Consider the following 24,535-nt stretch of genomic DNA (forward strand, 5'->3'; position numbering starts at 1 on the left):
GGGACAGGACATCGGAGGGGGCGCGGCGGCGGCGGCTGGGGGCTCCTTGGGCCTTGTCCGTCGTGTCTCGGCTGGAAGGAAGGGGCGGTGCGTGCTGCAGCTGCACTGACCTGGACCCAAAGGAGGAACTTCCCCAGAGATCTCCCCAGCATGTGGGTGCGTTTTATCCTGGGTGCCCTCAGGACGGTCGCAGCCAGTGCTGGCATGTAACTTGACTTACAGGCAACTTTGTTTTCTAAGAACATGCTGGGGGTCGCCACCAGATACACAAATCTCTCTGTCAGGGCTTTGCCACCCATACTAACAAATCGATGCTCAGAGAGTGCCAGGGGCAGGACTATGGGGCTGGGGGTGGTCAGGAGACTTGGGACACATGGGGTAGCCTGCCATTTCAGATGCTGGAGGTTTTTAATTTCTTGTATTCTATAAGATGGTGCCCGTCTGCTCTTGTGCTCTGTCGGCAAGGGGCCAGGTAGCCATGCACCCTGCAGGGATAGAGCCCAGCCCCGGTAAGAGGTATCGCTGGCCATGACCGTGGTCTTAGTCTTGACTGGGGTCCAGCGCATGCTGGGAGAACTCGCTGGGACTTTTTGGAAACTTAGCATTTTTAGTAACTAATGCTGTATTAGGATGCTCAGTCTCCTGAAACGGAGCCTTGTCCACAACAGTATTAGAGTGGTTTGCTTAGTTTTTGTTAATATCAAATTAAATACTTGATTTTTAAGGCAGTTTATATAGGCATTGTGAGAAGAGATTCAATTCATTATTTTTTTTAAATAAGTATATTTTAAAATATTTTTTATTGAATTCAGAGAGGAAGGGAGAAAGGAGAAAGAGATAGAAACACCAATGAAAGAGAATCATTGATCTACTGCCTCCTGCACACCCCCTGCTTCGGATTGAGCTGAAACCTGGGCATGTGCCCTGACTGGGTATCGAACTGTGACCTCCTGGTTCACAGGTCAGTTCTCAACCACTGAGCCACATCAGCCAGGCTCAATTCCTGATATTAAGAGGCATTTCCTTCACCAAATTTTGTTGCCTCTCTTCCCATGCTCTCCTCCATTTTTCTTTTCAACTTATTTTTTTAATATTTAATATAAAATAAAAGTTTATTTTATAAATTTATTTAAAGATTAGATATGAGGTCTTGGGACCAAATTCTGTGTCTTTTTCTTTTTCTGGAGGCATTAGACTTTTCAACAGTTACATCTTCAAGGGCTTGTTAGGCTGGGAAAGTGTTTATGCCGCCTGAGTGAGGTGTTTCATGAATACGTTACATCGGACAGTGGGGAATTACAGCACCCAGGCAACAGCATTATTTAGAGGAAACAATGGCGCCCTCTTTTCTGCTCAAGAAAAAGCTTATGCACCCTAGCCCCATGTGCTCTGTGTTGGGCCTAGTCCATTTCAGGAGACAGCTGAATGGACAATTCTTCTGCCAAAGTGAAGGTGAAAATGGATGAATTCTCTGGACAAATAGGTCAGATGCTGCCTTCTCTCCCATTTGCCCGAGTAACTGCCTCTTTCTCCAGGTTAGAAGCTCGGTCTGGGCCAGCCCCTGAGCACTGAGTACGAGAGACAATAGTGCAGTGCAGCGGGGACCTAGCCGCCGTGTGGGTTCTCACTTTGTTTTTCCACTTCCGTTGGTTTCTTGTCAGAGAGAGTGACTCAGGAGCTCGTATGGTTTCGTGTACAATGAGGTCCTGGGGTCTGATGGCAGCCTACTGACCGGAGCGTGCGTAGGGCCACCTCCCTGAAGCAGGGAACAGAAATGCAGATTCTCTTAAGTAACTAGCTTTTGCTTTAATCCCTTTACAGTTTGACAAATACCCTACAAAGGTTGACCCATTCTACCGGCACAGTGTGAGTCTTCCTACCATGCTATGCGTTCCATGTAACCGCTTTTCCATTTTCCGTGCTCTCGCCTCAGACCCACGAGTGACTAGCAGCTTTCCTTAATCATCTTCGCAAAGAATGCCCATTGCTCCTCGTCACTTTTGGATGCTTGCTTTTGTGACGTTTGCTTTTGGGTAAAGATGCAGTATCGTCTTTGGAATCAAAAGATCATAAGTAAACCTAAGACTTGGAAGCCACGTTGGACTTCCTGGAAGCCACGTTGGACTTCCCTGGAAGCCGGGCATCGGTCCCGCAGAGCGGGGGAAGGGATTGGGTGTGCAGTTGAGTCGTACTTTCAGGGTTTCGGTCAGCAGTTGAAATGTCATCAACCACACAATTCCTGGAATTTGACTGGAGTTACTTCCTCCGAATAGAAAGTATCTTATCTTTCTGACCCAGGGCTCTTCACCAGGCAGGTGTTTCAACTGCCCGCAGAGCACCTGCTGCTCTAGTCCTCCCGTAGCTTGCTACAACTGAAAACAAAGATATGTAAATGAAGGCCTTAAAAAATGAAATGGATGATTTTTTCTCTTTAAGCTCATTCTTCTTTATTAAAAAGTATACTTGTTTCACACAATTTTAAGAGTCTGGTCCGGACCTTAACATTGGTACCAGCCTCAGTTTTATGTCCAGTTACTTATAAGACAAGGCCTTTTCTTTACAGATTGTGGATATTTTGATTGTGGAGTGAATACTGCATCATTTTTACCTGAAATTGTGCAAGTTTCTTTGCTCGGTGGCTTATTAGTATTTTTCAAATGAAACCAGGAGGAAGGAGGATTAATAATTGCTTGTAGCCATGTTCACTCACCATCCTCAACTGTTCTTGCTTTGATTTTTTTGAATAGTGTTATCATTTGAATAGAAGTGCAACTTAATAGGTGGATTCATTCATGCTAAACACCAGATAATTAGACACTGTATTAGACCTGGGTGTATCTGAGGAGTCAAGACTAGAAAATACTGGAAAACAATGAAGAACCAGTCTTAAGATGTTCAGAAACAACACGAGGCAGGCCTCTTCAGAAAGGGACATGGAAAGCGTGTTTGAGCTCATGGGACCCCATCTTAACCACCACCAGATCTCTGCCCTTTGTCCCTATCTTACTGATTTGAATTAAGGCCTAGCTAACAAAACCATCTTAGAGAAAGTTGGGCGTCCACAGGTGGCTTGCCTTTCTGGTGCATACTCCTCAGAGAGTTCTAGATTGAAACTGGAGAGTGAGCCTCGGGACCTGGATTTTTGGAAGGTTTACACTTTATCGCTTACATACTGAAGATTTTTAGTCAAGGGGGGATCGGTAGCTATATGCTAAGAGCATCAGTAATGGAACCAGGCGAAAGGAAAATGGTGAGAACACCGTTTTTTATTGACAACATTAAAGTGAAAACACCCACCTGGAGGCAGAGCAAAGAAAGTTGGGTGTGTTTTAGTGCGGCATGTATTTAATTACTCTGCTTCATGCAGGGTACTGTGGGAGTTGTTTCATATTACAAGTTATCGTGGGTAATATGTGAAATGCTTAGTCTCCCCTGCTTTGGGCCTTCGGACGTTATAAGGGGAATTAAGATGCAATGCACTCGAGTATCTAAAACACAATTTTAGACTTAAAAGTAGTTTTAAATGAGGGCACTTGACTTGCAATCACTGTTTAAGTGTATGTAGTTCAATATCAATTAGTCTGGAAAACTTTGCTGCATCATGGAGAATGGAGAAAATGAAAGAACGAGAACAGGATTCTAAAATGTGGATTTCAGGCATTACCTAGAAATAGCTAACGTAAGTGCGTTATTAGGAAAGCTTAAATTATTACTGCTTATATATATTCACACACACACCTATATAGGGGGGATGTTACTGAAATATCTGCATGGTGGTTGGATCAAAATAGGAACCAGAGCAATAGAATCTCAGAGTTTTTAGAGGAAAAGATGTGTTTGCATTGTCTTCACTATTGCCCTATATCTCTTTCCTCCACTGTGCTGTCTATAAGCTATTAATTCAAGAAAATTTACATACTTAATTCAGAATCATTCTTCTCCCTTCTCTGACTGGGAGCCTCCAGTGAACTTGTCCATCTTGTGGAAGCGTGGGCGGCTCCACTGAAGGTCTATATTGAGTCCTGTTATTTGATCCTCCCACAAATATTTGTCATCAATTCAGATGAGACAATTACATTGTCCTCTGGAGCTGCCACTTCTAGAACAACCTAATGAAGCAAGGATTGTGAATATTTTCTCATTTCCTCAAACTATTACAAACTATTAAAAATCTAAAAGAACTAATTGAGTTTTAATGGTACAAAATCCTGGAACTCATAAAGACTTGCTTTTTTTTTTTTTTTTCCTCTCCTCTTTTTCTTTTTCTAATTAACTTGTAATTTTCTGGGCATCTTATTTGGCTCAGCACCCCTCCTGTTTTTTATATGCATTAAAACCTCCAACCGTTTAGGACTGGTATCGATTTAACAATTAATAATTAGAAAAGCTCCCTTTCTAATGATGTCCTCATCTGGGACATCATTTGTTGACTGATTGATTCTGAACTACTTTTAAGTTTCTGAGTTAAGCATTCGCGGCACATCTGTGTGATCATTTCATCGTGGCTTCTTGACTAATAGCATCAGCCTGAGATTGCCTGGCTTGCTAATGTCGCTGTCTTTCTGTGGGAAGGGACTTGGAGTGCATCGTTCATTCACCTCCTGCTAACGGCTTTTTCCCTCTCCGTCTCTGGCCACAGCTCTTCCATTCCTACCCTCCTGCGGTGTCGGGCATCCCCCCTATGATTCCGCCCACTGGCCCTTTTGGTTCACTTCAAGGAGCATTTCAGCCGAAGGTAAGCACCTCTCGGTGGAGACGCACGCGCGTGCTTGTAAGTGGAGCCTCAGGCCAAGCACGCGGTGGGTTCTGCCATCTCTCGCCTGTAACTTCTCTGGGGTCAGAGTGGGGATTTTTTTCTAGTCCATGTAGTTTTAAACTTTAGCCGAATTCAGTTTTCAATTTGTACTACCCATGTCATCTCAGTCGAGCTGGGATTTCCTGCGCTCTTTAAAAATATCAGAATATATGTGTATTTTCCCACCAAAATTGTGGGCATAAGCTTCTGGTCAGAATTCTGTCAGATGTCAGATGTATGTGCACAAAGTTGTCCTTGGGGGTGTATTTTAATAGCAAAGATGCAAAGCTGAGCCTTTATCGATTTTAACAAAAGGGAAGGAAAAGGTTCTAGAATAAAATTACATCTTTTTAACTATGGATTTTTATCCTCCCTCGTTTCCCCTTAGCCCCATGTCTGCCCACTAAGAGCATCACCAGCTTTCCATGCTCTTCCCCTCTGCCCCTCAGTCCTCCCGCCCTCACTTCCACCCCTCCTCTGCACAGCCCCTCCCCTGCACCGGACACTTGCCAAAGCCAAGGTACTGTCATCGCTGACATCCTGATGTGAAATTAGCCTTTCCTACCTCATCAGGGATATGCTACTGAACTTGTGCCACAGTTACCTCTGAGGGTCAAGACTGAGGGGTTATTCCCAGAAATTCGACCCTTTTATGATTTTAAATCTGCTACAGCCCTTTCATAAAAAAAAAATTTAAAAAAAAAATAACAACAACAAAACCTACAGTGTACTTATGCTAGGAACCCTTCTCAGATTTTAAAGAGGAAATTTGAGTGTGTGAGACTGGTTTTCTTGTTATTTTCCATCTCATTTCTTAGACAAAAATACCTATTTTGGGCCAGAGTCTCCCAGGATGAGCACATATTACATTTCCAAAAGCTTGCTGCCTTAATACTAGAAATAGGAAAAGAAATTAAAAAGCATTAGGGTGGGTGGCTACACCTTAAAAACCATATTTACCTGCACAGGGTTACAGTTTATAAGCTAGGTTATATATATACACAAGGCTTTTACGATGGCTGTGTTAAACACCTCCTGTCTTAGGATAAAATAATGGTGATTTTTAAACTCCTTCCCCCATCTGCTCAGGACTACTCCCCCGGACCCTGGTCTGTCCCCTCTAGGTTTCCACAAATCTCTCGCACATCCCCAAACAGACTGGTAGGTCATTTAATAAATTAGACTATTTCCCTCACTCACAATTATCCAATCACACAGAAAACTACATCTGGGCAAGAAAGTGTCTCTCCTGGTGTTGAAATAGGCCTTTCCAGGCCATCTTACTGATTGAATATGTAGATTGCAGTTCATTAGTGAGTTCTTCATATGTATGCAAATCAGGCTGTTAACAACTCCAGCTTAATTGTTGGTTGTACAGCAGCTGATTGCTTTTCTTTTCTTTTTTTTTTCCTCCTCCTCTTTGTAGGCAAGCTTTGTGCCTAAACCTGAGCTTTCTTCCCTATGCCTCCTCCCCCAAGTTACTTCCTGGTGTGAAGGGATTCTTAGAGGTTGTGATTTCTTAAATAAAATACCTGGGGGAAAATCTTCTGAATCCTTGACCCACTAGGAAGTAGTGGCTGCTTGTGCCAAAAGTAGGCTTTTTGTTGCTATTGTTAATTCAAAGGACTAAAGCCTACACATAGGGTTAGTGTTATTAATGAGACCTAAGAAGGGTGTGGGGATAGGAAAGATGAAGCAGAATTACTTTAGGAATCACTGAATGCAAATCTGTGTGGTCCCTAAACTAGGTTCTCCTGTCCCATTTCCACCGCTGCTAATGAGTAATTATGGAGCATAATTCCTTGTTATTGTCTGCCAGTTAAAATTTAGAGAGTTCACTTAATGTCTGTACAACACTTCCAGTTATTCTGATGAGAAGCACCTGATAGAGCAAATTAGGAGGATGTTCACTTAGGCAGTCCTCGGAATGCCTGTTTGGTGATAAAGCGGTAACGGGACTGCGAATGGCCGGTTCTGGGACAGCGTTTCCACGTCTTGATCCTCGTTTTGTCCTGCCCTCTTGGTTGCAGCAAGCTGGCCTCTGGCGTCAGGTGCCATTGCTGGAGAGAGGCAGTCTCTGCCCAGGGCACCTGGAGAGCAGAGGGCGTGGGTCCTGGCGGGTGCATCTGTGGTCACTGAGGAAAAGGAAGTTGTAAACTCGTGTGTTCCAGAATGAAGCAAAATCGGTGGCTGGGCGAAAAGGAAGGTGAAGGGATTGAGAAGTACAAATTGGCGGTCCCAGAACAGTCCCGGGGACATGAAGTGCAGCTTAGGGAATCGAGTCAGTAACATTGTAGTAACTAGGTATGGCGCCAGGTGCATGCTGGGAATATCAGGGGGAGCACTCCGTGAAGTGTATGATTGTCTAACCATCGCGCCGTGCACCTGAAACTCTGCCACACAGACCTGAACATACACAACGGCATTTGACTTCCGTAATTTTGAGTGAAAACATGTCGTGATACACATGATATGCTCCCTCAGTTTGTGGTCTGATTAATTTGTAGACATCCAACCCTATCGATGTTGCTGCTCGGCCTGGGACAGTCCCGCACACTCTGCTTCAAAAGGACCCGAGGGTACGTACAACGTCGGGCTTGGTCCCAGGTAACAGAGTGGGAAGGGGGTTTTGCGTGGGACAGCCAGCCCAGAGCTCGCTCCTCCTTTAGCTCATCCCACTGGGCTGCTCTCTGAGCGGTTCCTTCTAGTTTGTGGAAGAAAAGGCCAGTTACTCTTCGAAAATAAAGTCTCCTCTGCTCACCGGTGGCCACCGGACAGGGCGTGCCGACTTGGGGACAGAGGAATGGCTTGCAGTCTGAGGTCAGGGATCTCACACTTCTAGCTCGTGTAGGTAGCATTCAGCTCATCTTCTCCGTCTGGATGTCCTTACATTTCTCTTAACACAAAAGAAATAACTGTAAAATGTTTTGAATAGAAAAGCACTGAGCATTTTTTTTCCCCTGGAGTCAAGAAAATCTGGCTCTGCTCTAACATAAAATGTCCATTTTGCTGTGGTTGTGTTACTTATTCACAGTGTCTGCCTCTACGTACTCTCCAAAAAAGAATTTAAAGTTATCTATAACCTTGTTCATTGATTGTTGTTTACACTCATCTTTGTAGTACATGTGCAAAATGACGACCTTTTACAGTATTGTCTTTTTCCCTGGGTAAGGGCAGTCAGAAATTGGTGACCAGAGTTAGGTAGAAGTTTAAAATGACTCAACTATGTAAGTATGTTTATGATGTTTAGTGAACTTCTTTACAATGTCTAATACCTCTTAGTACCGTGCAGCCATCGAATTAAGGGTGTTGATCGAGGTAGCCTAGTTCTGTTCCGTGTCAGGAAGGACACGCTCCCCAGATGCCCGTTCCCATCCAGCCGTGCGTGTCCTCGGTCTGATGGCCCTTCTCCCTCAGACCCAGGCCGCATGGTTTGGAGGGGCTGCCTGAGGTAGTGAAACTCCTCAGATGTGTAATGTGAGCAGATCCTGTTGCCCGAGGGCAGACCGCTCTTGATTGAACTTGTTCAGGGGGCTTGTCAGTGCAGCCACCAGGGCTTGTGACGTGGGGGAGGGGACAGTTGGCACTCCTGATGGTATGAAAATGGGTTAATTATCCTCCAAAAGGGCTTCATTTAAAAGTAAAATTCTAACATTTTAATTTCCCCTCCTAATGAAGCACTACAAATTTGTTAATTAGAGCAATTGTCTGAGTGACAGGCATGTAACCAAGTTGTCATTTTCTCTTCACAGTTGACAGATCCTTTCAGACCCATGTTAAGGGTAAGGAGCTTCTTCTGGAACTGTTTTCGCAGCCTCTTGGGTGACTCCCCGCAGGTTAAAAACACAAATCCACTTTGAGGGAACAAGCCCCAGGAGCTCGGGAATGGAACATTGCCGTGACCTTTCCGTGGGTTGGGTTGGGTTGGGTGTCCCAGGTGGTATGATGGCAAATGGCCCGAACAGTTGTGCTTTCGTGTTGGAGGAAGCCAGGCTATTGAGGCGAAGCTAACAGAGAAATCCACCGTAGTCCGATGCTCTTGTTAGCAGCACTGGTGAAAGGTTGGGCTAGTGGGAACTTGAGGGGAAGAACTGACCACAGGCTGAAAGGAGGGTTTCCCGGGTCCTGCTGTCCGTCTCGCACCTAGAAAGTCCGGGGCTGTTTGCCTGGGCCGGGGCTGCCTCGTTCTGCAGCAAGTGGCATCGACAGGTCATGGCTGTTCGGCCTACTTCTCCGGTGCAGAGAAGGGTGCCTGTGAGCCTTAGCACGCTAATGTCTTTAGAGGGCTGGAGCGTGGCCAGCCGATGACCCCGGATGAACGCTGATGGACTTGGTTGGTTGGGGCGCAGGGGAGATAGATGGTTGGCTGGAAGATGGATAGCTGGAAGATTCCCTGCCATACTTAATCTGTTTCTGGTGTGTAACATCAGATGATTCAATTCCTCAAAAAGGGGGAAAAGGGTTGTGCCATCACTTAGGTGATGACCCATAATTTCCTTATAAAAGAACACTGACCCAGACTTGGATTTAAGTATATGTTTTAGAACCCACTCCTTCCTGTCCCCACTGGAAGTGGCTGTCCTTTGCCAGCATGGGGATGGGCATTGTTTGTCCTCGCTCCGCCCATAGTCAGTGAGCACACACCTGGAGCTCCTGGGTAGATGACGTAGGAAGACGACAAATGGTGCGAGAGAGGTCCCCTCCCTCCAGGTGGGAAGACGGCACACCACAGCCGCTCCCCCGCCCACGGAGCAGGACGGGAAGTGGCCGTGGAGAGGCCTGGAGAGGAGGAGGAACTGCGTGCCGTCTTTCTCTCCTTGTTTGACTTAGAAGGGCAGTGCCCACAGCACAAATGGGCAGTGCCTCTCAGCGAAGCACCCGTAAGAACTGGGCTTCAGTAAACCGTAGGGACCTCCTTTGTCTGCTTTGGGGGTTCAGGAGAGCCGGTGCTGGCGGAGGTTACCCGAGGCCCGGGTCCTCTCTTGTTTTGAACTGACTCCCAGGCCTCACTGATGAGCTCTCGGAGTGGCCGTGTTTGTTAAGCAGGGCGCCCCTCTCCCAGGCCTGCCAGCTGGCCCCAACAGAAAGGGAGCAGAGGCACAGAGGAGGCCTCGGCGTTTGCCATCCTGTCCTGGGTGATGGGAGGCCCTCACCAAGCGTGTGTTCTGAGGAGCCTGCCAGCCCGGGTCCTGTGGGAGGGGGAGGCGCTGACGGGGCCCTCGGCCTGGGCACTGGGGAGCCTCGGGCAGAGGCACTAGAATAAACACTGTTGTCTCGTGGAAAAGCCTCGGTAGCCCCAATCTGGCTGGAAGCTTTGGGGAAACGAAGGCGGTTTTCTCGGAAAGGCCTCCTGACCACGTCATGTTTCTCTTGCAGAAACCGGGGAAGTGGTGTGCGATGCACGTGCACATCGCCTGGCAGATCTACCACCACCAACAGAAAGTCAAGGTCAGTCCGCCTCCCCAGCCCGGTAGGGGCCCTGGCTGGGAGTGATCTCCCCATTGCGTGTGATCTCCCCACCGTGTGTGATCTCCCTATAGCGTGTGATCTCCCCACCCCGTGTGATCTCCCCACCGTGTGTGATCTCCCTATAGCGTGTGATCTCCCCACCCCGTGTGATCTCCCCACCACGTGTGATCTCCCCACCGCGTGTGATCTCCCCACCGCGTGTGATCTCCCTACTGTGTGTGATCTCCCCACGGGGAGTCATCTCCCCACCACGTGTGATCTCCCCACGTGGGAGCATGTGAACAGATTCGAAGACCCCTGGCAGGCAGGATCCAGTCTCTTAAAACGTGGCTTAGAATCTTACTATTCATTGGGGAAACCACCAGCAAAAAGACAAAACTGAGGCAAACTGACAACTCCCTGATGATTTTTTTCCTTGAAAAAAGATGAGATCCCAAAATAATTAACCATTTTAGGGAAAACCCGTAGACCAGGTGCCTCCAATGGGACAGGTTTATTATCGCAGACCCTGAGAGAGTCTTAGGGGGAGTGGAGCAGCGGAAAGACCTGTACAAGAGGTTTCTTCCCTGTAAGAAGGGTGTGTCCTTTTCATTTTAGAGCTTTAGGGAAGTGACAGAAGAATGTAAGCCCTACATGACACTTCAGAACTGGCATTAGCCAGGCACAGATTCAAAATGACTCCTGTAGAGGCAGTATTGGTGTGCCCTGGCCCTCCTGATGACCGGTGCCCGAGGTTAGAACCCAGTCTGTACTTGTCAGAACCACTGGCCAGTCTCCCCCTGTCCACGGGTGGCTTTTCCTTTCCATCTGTTCCCATCAAACAGGTGAGCACATAGCGTGCTTCACCAGGCCTTTAGGGCAAAGTAGGGAAGCGGTTAGACTTCTGCAGGTGACCAGCTATTACATCATTGTTTGGGGTAGGGAGCAGAGTACCTGATGACTTAGGTTTTACATTCTTTTTTTTTTTTCTTTTTTTTTCTTTTTTTTTTTTTTTTTTAATATATTTTATTGATATTTTACAGAGAGGAAGAGAGAGGGATAGAGAGTTAAAAACATCGATGAGAGAGAATCATCGATCAGCTGCCTCTTGCACACCCCCTACTAGGGATATGCCCACAACCAAGGTACATGCCCTTGATCGGAATCGAACCCGGAACCTTTCAGTCTGCAGGCTGACGCTCTATCCACTGAGCCAAACCGATTTCGGCAGGTTTTACATTCTGTGTAACTAGGCCTGGAAAAGGGAGGGAGAGAGGGGATTCCCCCAGTCACTGCAACAAACTTCAGTGAACCCAGGTTTTCAATAATAAGTTTTTAGTGCCAATAGTATTTGGGAGCCATTAGGAGAATAAGAAGGCAATAACATGGAGGGCAAGCGACCACAGAAGTGTGTTTTTGTTTTTGGTTTTTTCATGTTTCTTGTTTAATGGTTACATGGCTTTTTAAGAACCAACCTTTAAAAGTTTGAAAGCCACTCAGATATTTGCTTTGGTGGCAAATACCTGCTCTTTCTCATAACGTCCTATCGGTGAGCTCTGCTTGCTTTTCCTTCATTGTTGGGGAGGTTTAATGAGAAGCCTGTGGTTTGGCTGTGTTTGTAACAGGGTGGGGGGTGGGGAGGCACCTTGAAGAGTTGATAACTAGATGTTGACACTTGGCTCACCTCGCCTTCTGTTCTGGGTGCTGTGGTTGGTGGACGGTAGGCGCAGATATGTCCTCCGGTAAGAGATGAAGGATGCTGTGGGTGCCCTTTTAGCCACTTCCCTTTCCATGAACATGCCCCCGGGGACGAAAACCTTCATTATCCCGATTCAATTAGGAAGGCCTCTTCCCCACGAGCTGGCTGTGCTGTTCGTCTTCCCTCTCCGGCGAGCGCTCTGGAATCCCCAAGCGCCATTTTACTTCATGGACCTGCTTTGTGGTTAATGGAACTGTGCTGTGTACCGTGCACTATTAGCACTAAATAATTTGGCAACCAAATTAAAGGAGCCATTCAAAAGATTTTTATAGATTTATAGTGAATTAGAAGCTTCGTCTAGGGGTTTGGCTATTACTTTATAGCGGGGCTTCCATGGCAGTATTCCCTGTAGAGGTGAGCAGAGATTCCATGGCCCCCCTTTTTCTTTAACGTTTGTTTACTCATTCTTTTAGCCACTCACCAAATACTTACTGAGAGCCTCCCGCCTGCAGGCTCCCTCCTGTGCCCGGCGGGCGAGGGCACTCCCCTGCCCCGTTCCTGTTGCTTAGAGCTCAGTGGCGAGGATCAGGGCGCCCCTCACCAAGGGTGAGCGTGCTGCCTGCTTCCGGGGGGCCGGCTCCCGGCTCCCAGTGCTCAGGTAGCTTCATCCTAAGTAGGTGTGACGGAGGCGTGGGCTGGCGGCCAGCAGCCCTGAGGAACAACAACGTCTCTGATACTCACCGTGTTGACTTGGACAGCGGGACAGGGTTTACTTACAGCAGAACAGGAGGGAGTTGGTGGAGGAGTGGAACCCCGTGGGCCGAGAGTGTCAGAGGCAGCTAAGGGCTGTGCGGGACAGGGAACTGGGGAGCAGGGAGGCGGTGACAAGGGCAGGGAAGCTCCGGAGCTTTGGACCCCCGGCCCGGGCGGGGGAGTGGGGAAGGGATTGGTGCTTGTCCAAGGGGGTGCGAGGCTGATTCAGAGAAAGGGCTATTGAGAGTCAAGAAGGCAGGGCAGCTTCGAAATGATCATGTCTTGAGTGCTGCCTGGCAGGAAATACAGTCAATAGTATCTAGTAACTATGGATGGTGGCAGGTGGGTACTGGGAATATCAGGGAGGACACCTTGTAAAGGATGTGATAGTCTGACCACCATCCTGTACACTGAAACTAATTCAACATAATGTTGAATGTAACCGTAATAGAAAAAATAATACTATTAAGTGATAATTTCAAGTTTCATCTTAAAATATATATTGCTGTGGTATAAAAATAAAATTGATATTTGCCCATTATAAAGACAGTGGATTAAGGACTCAGGAAGCAGATTGGATGCCAATCCCCGCAGCCCAGGGGGAAGGCGAGCGGACAGGTGAGCTTGAGGGCAGATGTAGAAATAAGAGGACGTAGTGCTATTGCTGTTGATGGCAAGGACTTCACAGCGAGAGGTTCCTGGTGGTTTTCTGGCCTCGACTGATCTCTTCTCTAGTAATTGGGGTTAATGGGCAAAGAAAAGACCCCTATTAGTTAAATTAATATTCCTACTTTATTTGCGTGGTTTGTTTGTGTGTTTTTAAGTGTGTAACAATAATCATTTGAAAATTAGCTTGTAGGCATGCAAATATTTCTTCATAACTTTCAGTTCCTAATGTACTGTGATCTATTAGAGTATGGTAAAGAGTCATTAAACAATTAATTTACACAGAAGAATATTCGTGCAGAATTCCTAAGAAAATGAGCTTTATGCTCATTTATTTTAAAGTTGCTAAAAATGGGCCTTTTCTTGGAATTACACGCTACTTTGGAGGGGCGGTGGTTTGAGTAAAGAAAAGTATGATTTTATTGCCACTGGAGCTTCTGATTTGAGAGACAGATGCTGCCCAGTAGCCAGCCCTGCTGCCCTCTCTTGGCTGCGCTGCTCTCCTGGCATGGAGGGTTAAACTGTGTGCATGCGGGTCACTGGGTCCTCACTGCATTCCTACACTCAAACCCAACAGAGGCTCGGAGCCCAAGGGCACCGAGTCTCCCGGTCTCAGCCCCTCTTTAATGTCTCTTCCCTGCCGATCCTCTGGGACGTCATCTGTTCTCTCCCCCCTTTGCTGCTTTAGAAACAAATGCAGTCAGACCCACATAAACTGGACTTTGGATTGAAACCCGAGTTCCTGAGCCGTCCGCCAGGCCCCAGTCTCTTCGGAGCCATCCACCACCCCCACGACCTGGCCCGGCCTTCCACCTTGTTCTCTGCCGCAGGTGAGTTCCGAGACAAGTTGTTCTCAGGTAGCCGTGTATTTCCACTCGGGGCCACCGCTCAGTCACTCTCTAGAGAACGGTCCGAGCCAGCCATGAGGCCACTCTCAGCGCAGCAAGGGAAACGGGCCTCCTTCATTGATGCATCCTTTTTCCTGAAAGAAGGAGACAGACATCGTCTTTCCCTGCAGGCACTCCCGTGGCTTTGGCTTGTTATTTGCTTCTCTATTAAGCCAGTATAACTAACAAGCACATCCAATGCTACTGAAGAAACATCAGAACGTTTGCAAGGGCACATGGGAAGGGATCGGCCCAGCCCTTTCATAAGGATGTGGTTGCCCTCACTTGGTGCCCACAGAGCTGGCTCAGCCTCTTTGCACCACGCTGCTCAGTCGGGCTGTGTTTGGGGGTCTGAAGATAAAGAAATACAGCTGAGACTTGAATAGCACAGTTTGAACCGTGTGGGTTTTTTTCACTGAATACACACAGCACTACAAATGTTTTCTTTTTGATTTCCTTAATATTTTCTTTTCTCTAACTTTATTGTAAGGAAATGGCATATAATACAACTTAGAAAACATGTGTTAGTCGAATTTTTATTAGTAAGGCAGTGGTTTTCAACCTTTCTAATGCCACAACCCTTTTTTTTTTTTTTTAAATATATTTTATTGCTGTTTTACAGAGAGGAAGGGGGAAGGAGAGAGAGCTAGAAACATTGATGAGAGAGAAACATCGACCAGCTGCCTCCTGCACACCCGCTATCGGAGATGTGCCCGGAACCAATGTACATGCCCCTGACTGGAATCGAACCTGGGACCTTTCAGTCCACTCTATCCACTGAGCCGAACCGATTTTGGCTGCCTCGACCCTTTAATGCAGTTCCTCATGTTGTGGTGACCCCCAACCATAAAATTATTTTCGTTGCTACTTCATAACTAATTTTGCTACTTGTTAATGAATCGTAATGTAATTATCTGTTTTTCCGATATTTGCATTATGATTCATTAACAGTAGCAAAATTACAGTTATGTTGCAACCCATAGGTTGAGAATCTCTAGCAAGGTCGCCTAAGACCTTCGGAAAACCGGATGTGGGCCTCTGTGCAGGGGGTGGGGGCATCCACTGCTGTCCAGAGCAGGGCTGGGTCCCCTGGGACAGTCTCAGGAGAAGAGTCTGGGGGCCCAGACGTGCAGCTTCACGTGGCCGCTCCTGAGCCAGGCGTTAGTTCACACCAGCGTTTCTCAGAGTGGAAGACGGGCTCCCATTGTGGTCAGAGTCCCCTCTTGAAGAGGCCAGGAGCTGTGGGCATAGTGTGGCTCTTCCTTCAGTAAGAGCCTTTCCTGGCATTTCTTTAACCCGGCATTTCCTCTGTTTTGGTTATAGAACCCCCATCCCCAGGGGTGTTTCTTGATGGTCCTAATACTGTCCATCAGTCTGTCTTCTTCCCTGGTGTCGGCTGGGTGGCCCTAGCCTGTTCTTCCATCACATGTTCCCTCTTGGGGTGGGCAGGCCGCTAGGAGCCAGCTGCACTGCAGACGCTGGCCGCCTGGGGGGTCTGATCGCTGTGTTTGACTCCACAGGTGCTGCACACCCCACGGGGACCCCTTTTGGGCCACCTCCTCATCACAGCAACTTCCTCAACCCTGCTGCTCACCTAGGTGAGTTGCCCACAGGGACGGGACGTGATGGGTGTGTTTCAGAAAACCTCTGTACTGCAGCCCTGCCACACTTCCTGGCAAGCTGGCCGCGATCCTGGTCGCCTTGCTTACTCCTCAGGGAGGGATGGTGAGGGGACGGTGACTGGTGGAAGTCAGAGTAGGTGCCGTGTTCCTCAGAGTTCAGCACCTCTGACGGCACTCCCTTCGGGAAGCAGCCCCGTGCTCTGGCTAGGGCTGATGTGCGGGGATGGAGACCAGCTGGGGTCCCTCAGGGAGTCACATTTCCAGCAGCCGGTGCTGCCCTTGGAGGAGGTGGTGAACTCACCCTTGTCTACAGGCATCTCCTGGCGCTGGAAGGAGAGACCAGATGAGGGTTTTGAGTCACTGCCCATTATGTCTTCATCACCTCACATTTCACGCCATGTTTGTGGCCTGGATTTGATATTTTCTGCAAGTGTGCAAGCAGAGGCAGGTGTGCCTGACAACAGGGTTGTCATATGTCAGCCTTCAGGATTTCATCCTCGATTTGTTTTAAGTTGTCATCTCACCTCTATTCCATTAGAGCCTGGAGCGCAGGCCCCCCGGGCCAGGGGAGGGGAAGGCAGAAGGAGGCATCTTAGAACATGTGGTTTGGGTAACATTTCCAAATGCCCTCCCACTGCCCCCACAAGAGAGATGGGCAGAGTGCACGCAGCTTGTGTGAATGCTGTGCTAACAGTGCCTTTGCCGGGTGCGATGGGAACCTTCGCGTGACCTGGTAGAGGAGGGACAGGCAGGTCAGTGCAGGGGCGCGGCTCCCGGAAGCTCCGACGTGCTCACACGGCCTATCCTGCTCCCCACTCTTGTCTGCAGAGCCTTTCAACCGGCCGTCCACATTCACCGGCCTGGCCGCAGTCGGTGGCAATGCCTTCGGGGGACTTGGAAACCCTTCAGTCAGTGAGTACCTCTAACTCCTTAACATCCGTCTTGCACTGTTGATCTCCTCAAATCTGTCTGTGGCTCAAGACCTTTCCACATAAAAAGAAACTAAGCCCTTGGGAAGTAAACTGAGGTCTGATCATTGCGAAATCAGGTCTAGACGGTGGCTTTAGGCATTTACATCAAACCAACTTTTTAAGGATAACCCACTGCTAATGTATCTCACGGAGGGTCAGGAAAGGTGGTGCAGTTAATTGAACTCCAAAAAGTTTGCTTAAATTCATAGTTTCATCCACATTCCATCTCCGCTACCCCAGACCTCAGCCACTAGAGGGGAAAGCAAACCTCCTCTTGCTTTGGGCGTTGGCGGGCTGGAAAAGGCCCGATGAAGAATAGCAGGAAAACAGCTGCAGGCTCAAGGGAGTGAAGACCTGGAAACATTGCTTGCTCCATAATCTGGAAGGGTTGGCTAGTTGTCTACGGCTAGAAAGTCCGTCTCACCCAGGAAGAGTCACAGCACCTGCTAGACATCGCATAGCCCCTGGATAGCATGCGCTCACCCGCTCTTTCACACCGTCCATACGCCATGGTCCCGGGTACAGAGACATAGGATGCAGTGCAGGCAGCCATCGCCATCCCGTCCAGCGTGGAGACCTGTGTGCCTTTAGCTCTCCAGTCTCTGGAACCCCCTTTGCTCACGTGGTCGGAAGAGGAGCAGTCACAGTAGCAGGGCTGCAGTCGATAGTGAATGACTCTGAATTGAGTGTTCTTCATTAAGTCCACCCTATCGCACTGTACCCTCTGCATGCTGGGACTTGTGCATGCATGGGTATGTTTCACCAGGTCATCTCGACATCCGCCTGGTCCCTGCCCTTTTTTGTCCGCTCCCTCACCCCACTTGGCATTTGGTTTAAAAAAAAGAAAGAAAAAGCTGTGAGCTGCCTCTCCAGCATAGGACACGTTCCTCTAATGAATTTGTTAATCTCCTTTCCTTTTCCAGCTCCCAATAATATGTATTCATTTTAACTCTGAATGCTGTTAAACGTTTTTTGGTAAGTACCGTCATTACAGCGGATTATATAATTTCTCTTAAACCTTTTTGTTCTCCACTTCACCATTTCAGCACCCAACTCAATGTTCGGCCACAAGGATGGCCCCAGTGTGCAGAACTTTAGCAACCCTCACGAGCCCTGGAACCGGCTGCACCGAACGCCTCCGTCGTTCCCGACCCCTCCGCCCTGGCTGAAGCCGGGGGAGCTGGAGCGTGGCGCGTCCGCTGCAGCTCATGACAGAGATAGAGATGTAGATAAACGAGACGCATCTGTTAGTAAAGATGACAAAGAAAGGTACGGAAAGAAACCGCTCTCGATCCCGCTGGGGTAGCCCGCTCTGTGCCAAGTACCAGCCACCCACCTCCCCGCCCAGCCTTGTGCTTCAGCTGCCCCCGTAGCCTCAGCTCTTCACACAGCCGGGCCTTGGCTCCCCAGAGCGCACCCCCTCCCGCCCCCGCCCCACAGCGCATTGTGGCAGAATAGAACCCTAGCAGAGCGGGAGTCCCCCCTCAGCGCAGTCACACACGCAGACCCTCCCCTGCCTGCGAGCACTGATGTGTCCCAACACCGCTCTCCCTCCACACAGGGGCCAGGTGGCGCTCTGGACAGACACACACAGCATGCGTCCACACCATGTTTGCTTTCCCGTGTGTGTGCAGCCCATTAAACCATGCATAGGTCTCTTTTCTCCTCTCTTTTTGTTTTTTTTCCTTTGAGAAAGTCATGTTTGCATTGCCTCATCATATTTTTCTGAAATTTTGTTCAAACTCAACTCCTTAGCTCTCACAGATGACTAATAAAAGTTTGCTAACCTATATTTAGAGGAATATCAACGAGCATTGTTATTGGATTGGGTTTGTTTTGCCGGTGGATAATTTTTACTAATCGTTTTTATCTCCGTACTTGGTAACCCAGGCCTAAAAAAGAATTGGCCATAAAGAGGAAAATGCTGTGTTTTTTTTTTTTATCTGAAGGATGTCATAAGCATTCTTGATAGTGTGTCCCTTTTTCCCCCCCTTCAGGCTCTTTCCATTTTGAACCAACTAAATAAACAAGGAATACACAAGATATGCTTGACAGAAAATATCTAATAACAGCTTCCTTTTGGTACTTAAGACTCAAGTATTGTCCAAATCTTTCCTTTTTCTTTAACTGTATGGTGTGTGTATACTAGTGATTTAAAACATTTCAACTTTGCCCTAACTGGTTTGGCTCAGTGGCTAGAGCATTGGCCTGCAGACTCAAGGGTCCCATGTTCGATTCCAGTTAAGGGCCTGTACTTTGGTTGCAGGCATATACCCAGTAGGGAGTGTGCGGGAGGCAGCTGATTGATGTTTATCTCTCATTGATGTTTCTAACTCTCTATCCCTTTCCCTTCTTCTCTGTAAAAAAAATTTTTTAAAAATAAATAAATGTAAAACAGTTAAACTTGGCCAGCTCTAAATGTGACAGACCTAGTACAGTGGTCGGCAAACTCATTAGTCAACAGAGCGACAAACCGCGGCTCACGAGCCTCATGTGGCTTGCGAGCCACAGTTTGCCAACCACTGGACTAGTAGATATCATCATAGCCCATCATGCTAATAACTGAATTCTCTCTTATAAATTTTCCTTCGACGCAGTAGGATAAAACCTCTTGGCCAGTGGGAGGACCATTTGTACAGGCAGCCCTGAGCTGTAAACAGCCACAGTGAGGCACCCTGGAGCGGACCTGCCCAGACCAGGAGGCCTCCATGGACAGCCTTCCGGAGAGAGAACAGGGGTGGCAGCAACCTTTTCCATTTTCCTTGATGGAGTCAAATGGGCTCTCGGATCAGCAGTTGCCAACCGGTGGTCTGTGAGGTCCAAAAGGTTGGCGACTGCTGTCTTGGATTAAAGTCAGGAGACCTAATAATAATAAAACACACTCTCCTTCGATCTTACCTTTCAAAGGTGCTCTTCTTAGCCTGTGCACGTGCGTTAGAAACAAAATTTGTAAGGAAAACCTTAATTCCCCTGAAGCCACTCGCCTCCTGAGCCAGCGTGGCCTCCTGCTTGTCCCCTCATGCTCCCCGTGTCTGTCCGGGGCGGCCCCTCAGTCTTGCCAGACTCTGTCTTCCCTCTTCAAGTTTTACCTCGTTGTCGTTCTGATGCTTTGCATCCTCTGCCCAGTATTCTCAAGTCCCCACCCAAGACAGGCCTCTAGAATTCTTCCACATTTTCATTCATAGATGCTTTTAAATTTGTCCTGTATCCCCCCAGGAGGTTTTGTGTCTATGGACCTGCTTGTCCTACTGGCGTTCTCCATCTTCTCATCAGATGTTGGCTTTCTTGTCTTTCCTAATACAAACGTCCTTTAGCAGCCCCACAGTCCTGAAACCGTTGTTTCCTTTCAAATCCCCCACATACCACATCTTGGAGATGCTCTGTGTCTACGTTTTTCACTCTGAAACCAGCTGTCAGGAGACAGAAATGCCCATAGTTGTCACGTTAAACTCTTCCTCCCACTGGCTCTGTGTGACAAAGTGACGAAGATCATATTTGCCTTTAGGCTCTCAAAACTTGGTTCTCAACCCCAGCTGGCCCTGAGAGTCCAGCCCACTGGGCAGTGTGGCCCATCCCTCATCCACGGGCCGCCTGGCTTTCTGAAAGCGCTTCCTCTGTGGTCTTGGTGAGGCCCCTGACTCTTACATACAGAGAATGGTTTTCCCTGGAGACTCCCCACTCGCCCTCACCCCTAGCACTGCACCCCCACTGAGCTTCCTCTGCAAAGAGGGAAGATCAGGTGGCTGGCTTTGCCACGGTGACCGTGGGAACCAGCCCCAAGCCACCCTTTTCACACCATGTCATTGGCAGCCCCGCCCGGCCGACCAGCCCGTTTCACTCGCTTCCTGTCTCCCTCTCCTCCCACAGGGAAAGTGTGGAGAAGAGACACTCCAGCCACCCTTCACCAGCGCCTGTCCTCCCGGTGAGCGCCCTGGGACACGCCCGTGGCTCCGCCGAACAGATCAGGGGTCATTTGAACACTGAGGCTCGCGAGAAAGACAAACCCAAAGAGAGGGAGAGGGACCACTCGGAGTCCCGCAAGGACCTGACCGCGGAGGAGCACAAGGCGAAGGAGGGCCACCTGCCCGAGAAGGACGGCCACGGCCACGAGGGGCGGGCCATGGGCGAAGAGGCCAAGCAGCTGGCCCGGGGGCCGTCGCCCTACGCGCGGGCCCCTGCCGTGGAGGGCGCCAGGCCCAACAGCACCTCGAGCCGCGAGGCCGAGCCGCGCAAGGGCGAGCCGGCCTACGAGAACCCCAAGAAGAGCTCGGAGGTCAAGGTCAAGGAGGAGCGCAAGGAAGACCACGACCTCCCCGCCGAGGCCGCGCCGCCCCATCGGTCCTCGGAGCCGCCGCCTCCCCACTCCTCGGCCGGCGTGCACCCGGGGCCCCTGGCCTCCATGCCCATGGCGGTGGGGGTGACGGGCATCCACCCCATGAACAGCATCGGCAGCCTGGACAGGACACGCATGATGACGCCCTTCATGGGCATCAGCCCCATCCCGGGCGGAGAGCGGTTCCCGTACCCCTCTTTCCACTGGGACCCCATCCGGGACCCCCTGAGGGATCCCTACCGAGAACTGGACATCCACCGGAGAGACCCGCTGGGCAGAGACTTCCTGCTGAGGAACGACCCTCTCCACCGTCTCTCTACCCCGCGGCTGTACGAGGCCGACCGCTCCTTCCGAGACCGGGAGCCCCACGACTACAACCACCACCACCACCACCACCACCACCCGCTGTCCGTGGACCCGCGGCGCGAGCACGAGCGGGGCGCGCACCTGGACGAGCGGGAGCGCCTGCACCTGCTCCGGGAGGACTACGAGCACTCGCGTCTGCACCCCGTGCACCCCGCCTCGCTGGACGGGCACCTGCCGCACCCCGGCCTCCTCACGCCGGGGCTCCCCAGCATGCACTACCCCCGCATCAGCCCCACCGCGGGCCACCAGAACGGACTGCTCAACAAGACGCCGCCCACCGCCGCGCTCAGCGCGCCGCCCCCGCTCATCTCCACGCTGGGGGGCCGCCCGGTGTCCCCCAGGAGGACTACCCCTCTGGCGGCGGAGATGAGGGAGAGGCCGCCTTCCCACACCCTGAAGGATATCGAAGCGCGATAAGGAGGGAACAGGCCTCGGGAGAGGAGGCTCCCCAACAGCGCCGGACTCGGAGCGGAGGGAGCTAGCGGGCGCCTGCGTCCCTAACGGACTTGGGGGGAAGGGGGGGCAAGAGCCCCAGCTCTCCCTGTAAACAATGTATAGACTCAGTGCAGATTTTGAAATGTCTTTTGTATATTCTATGTTGAAATTTTTCAGATATTTTAGCCAAGTCATATGTTCTCATGTGTCCAACCCTTTTGGTTTTTTCTCGTATAAAAACTTTTTTGATTTTGAACCAAAACAGTGAAGATGACAACACACGCTGATGTGTTCATTGGGGAGAAAACAGACAGACAGACAGCAGTCCGCACGACCCACCGTGCAAGCTCTTTCAGATGAGAAGGGAAGGCCTTGTACATAGTTGTGTAAAAAAAAAAAAAAAAGAAAGAAAGAAAAAAAGATTGCTTCATGAGCTAAGGGTTCATATATGCAAAAGGGTAAGATGAAAGCTTTACTTTGTACAAATGTAAATAGGTAAAGATTAAGTAACATAATACATTAATACTTCTTAAAACGTGCTCTTTGCAAACTTAATCTCAGTGAACGCGGTCTGCGAGGCTGGGTTCCCCTGTATTGTTAGAGACAGCTAAACCCTTCAACTATGCAATGAATGTTCAGGCTTTCCACAAAAGCCCGCCCAACTCAACGGAGCCTTTTCAGATCCATTTACAACATACTTAAGGTCATATTTTCCCTGAACAAGCGCTTATGTGATAGGACTCTGTTTTCCTTGCTTATTTTTTCAAATGGAGAAACATCCTCTTTTGCAAATTGGACCCCAGGCTGACATTTTGGCTCTAAAAGTTCCTGCTTGTGGGCTGCCGGGGCAGAGTGTGGCCCTAGAGAGGTCAGGGGTCACAAGCAGCCGGTGTGGGGGAGGCCAGGCGTGGTCAGATGCCAAAATCGGGGGACGCAAACAGGTTGCCAGCATCTCGTCACCACCAGTCATGTGATTTCACACATACCTCCTGTGGGAACCATGCTTTTTTTTAAAGTGTGTCCTATTCCCTACCCGTACACACTTCCCCGTTTTGTAATGAGATTCAGTCACACCCAAACAGATCCTGAAAGAAAGCTTTGCGTTTTCTCAGATGATGGATATGTTTTCACTATTCAGTAACCAACAGATCAAAGGGGCACGTTTCCTCACGGGACTGCCTGTGTTCTAGTCGGTGATCAGGTCTGGGAGTGGCCCTGCGGAGCCACGGGGCATTGCCGAGGGGGGAAGGTGGCTGAGACAAAGTCTTGTGTGTGTGCGTGTGTTTTTAAGTTTGCATCAATCTTAATGTCTTCATGATACTTTTATAATGCATTAAGCCTCTTGTCTACATATTTGGAGAGAATATGACTTTACTAGCAGAGAAATACAATATATCTTGTCTACTGGACTGTAAAATATATGTACGAAATAAAATTAGTTCCACTGGTCTTCTAGTATATTAAAGTGCTATCTGACGTTGTTATCCTGTTTTTGGAGAGGAAAAAAAAAAGTTAACTACAGACCATTGTTTCTAATAAGCAGAGAGATCTATTTTAGTAGTAAACTGAAGGTTTAGTTGTGAGCTTCAGAATTTTGTGAACTCCAGATGTTGTGCAGTGGTTTTTCTTTTTGGCTTTTTTTTTTTTTTTTTTTTTTTTTTTTTTAAGACAACAACTAAAAAAGGAAAAAGAATCCAAGGAATATGTACACTGGAACTGTAGTGGTAGCTTCAGTATTGTAAAGAGATTGTTCTATACGGACCTTTTGCTGTTTCTCCTGTATGTAATAAAAGTCCTTTCTAGACCCTATGTGAACAGAAACGTGAAGCGACTGACTTCAGCATGTTCTCAGCGGCGGAGCCTTCTTGTGTAATGTAAACTGTGCCATGTTATTAAAAAATGTGAACGAAGCTTTCAGCTGCTTGTCTGTGTGAGCTGGCCGTCCGGCCTCGGGGAGGAGCCCTGCTCGCAGGCCCTGACTCTGAGCCTCCCGGGGCCCAGCAGAGTGACAGCGGAGGTGGCCCCGCCTACTGGCTGCCCCACCCAGGCATCCACCGCTAGTTTCTATAGAGGTTCAGGCTCCGGTCAGTTGTAGGACCTTTTCTATACTAAGCAAAAAACTGCATTGGGGAAGGTACTTCTGGATTGGAGGTGGGCCCCTGTAGGCCAGGTTAGCAAATAAGCCTGCTCAGCATTTGCTTTCTCTGCGTTGGTGACCAACCAGATACCGGCCTCTGGCCACTGTGTGCCTCCGTCCCTTTGCATCTCACCCTGGGGACTCTGGTGTTGATTGAGACCTTGCAGGCATTTTTTCCCTTGTCAACTTTTTTCTGTGTCTTGTTGAATGACATGGCACATCCCTCATCAGTTGGCAGACTTCAGCCTCATCCTCAAATTGGTTTTATGTGTGTGTTTTTTCTAAGATGGAGAAATTATTAAATTGTACTGTGTCGGCCTGATGAGGTTTCTGTTTGGATGGACAGACTCATTGCATGTTTGTATGTGACTGGAGAACAACAAGGAAAGCAGTCCAGGGGAGCGGGACATGGGTGGCTGCTGA

The 24,535-nt window shown here is 48.9% G+C and overlaps 1 protein-coding gene across 4 annotated transcripts in view; it reads left to right on the top strand.

The window, feature by feature from the left end:
• The window catches only part of AUTS2 (activator of transcription and developmental regulator AUTS2), a 1,022,921-nt gene extending 999,036 nt beyond the window's left edge, over positions 1 to 23,885 (top strand). For all 4 annotated transcript variants that reach the window (XM_084880675.1, XM_084880676.1, XM_084880677.1 and 1 more), the window contains exons 10-19: positions 1,822 to 1,866; positions 4,640 to 4,735; positions 7,303 to 7,374; positions 8,548 to 8,577; positions 10,172 to 10,243; positions 14,050 to 14,191; positions 15,769 to 15,846; positions 16,699 to 16,782; positions 17,888 to 18,110; positions 20,709 to 23,885. In XM_084880675.1, the coding sequence (XP_084736801.1) occupies positions 1,822 to 1,866; positions 4,640 to 4,735; positions 7,303 to 7,374; positions 8,548 to 8,577; positions 10,172 to 10,243; positions 14,050 to 14,191; positions 15,769 to 15,846; positions 16,699 to 16,782; positions 17,888 to 18,110; positions 20,709 to 21,957 (2,091 nt within the window). In that variant the 3' untranslated portion in view covers positions 21,958 to 23,885. The remainder of the gene's footprint in view (positions 1 to 1,821; positions 1,867 to 4,639; positions 4,736 to 7,302; positions 7,375 to 8,547; positions 8,578 to 10,171; positions 10,244 to 14,049; positions 14,192 to 15,768; positions 15,847 to 16,698; positions 16,783 to 17,887; positions 18,111 to 20,708) is intronic.
• The last annotated feature ends 650 nt before the right edge of the window (positions 23,886 to 24,535 follow it).

The sequence above is a fragment of the Pipistrellus hanaki genome, assembly GCF_964339955.1.
Source record: "Pipistrellus hanaki genome assembly, chromosome: 4".
Lineage (NCBI taxonomy): Eukaryota > Metazoa > Chordata > Mammalia > Chiroptera > Vespertilionidae > Pipistrellus > Pipistrellus hanaki.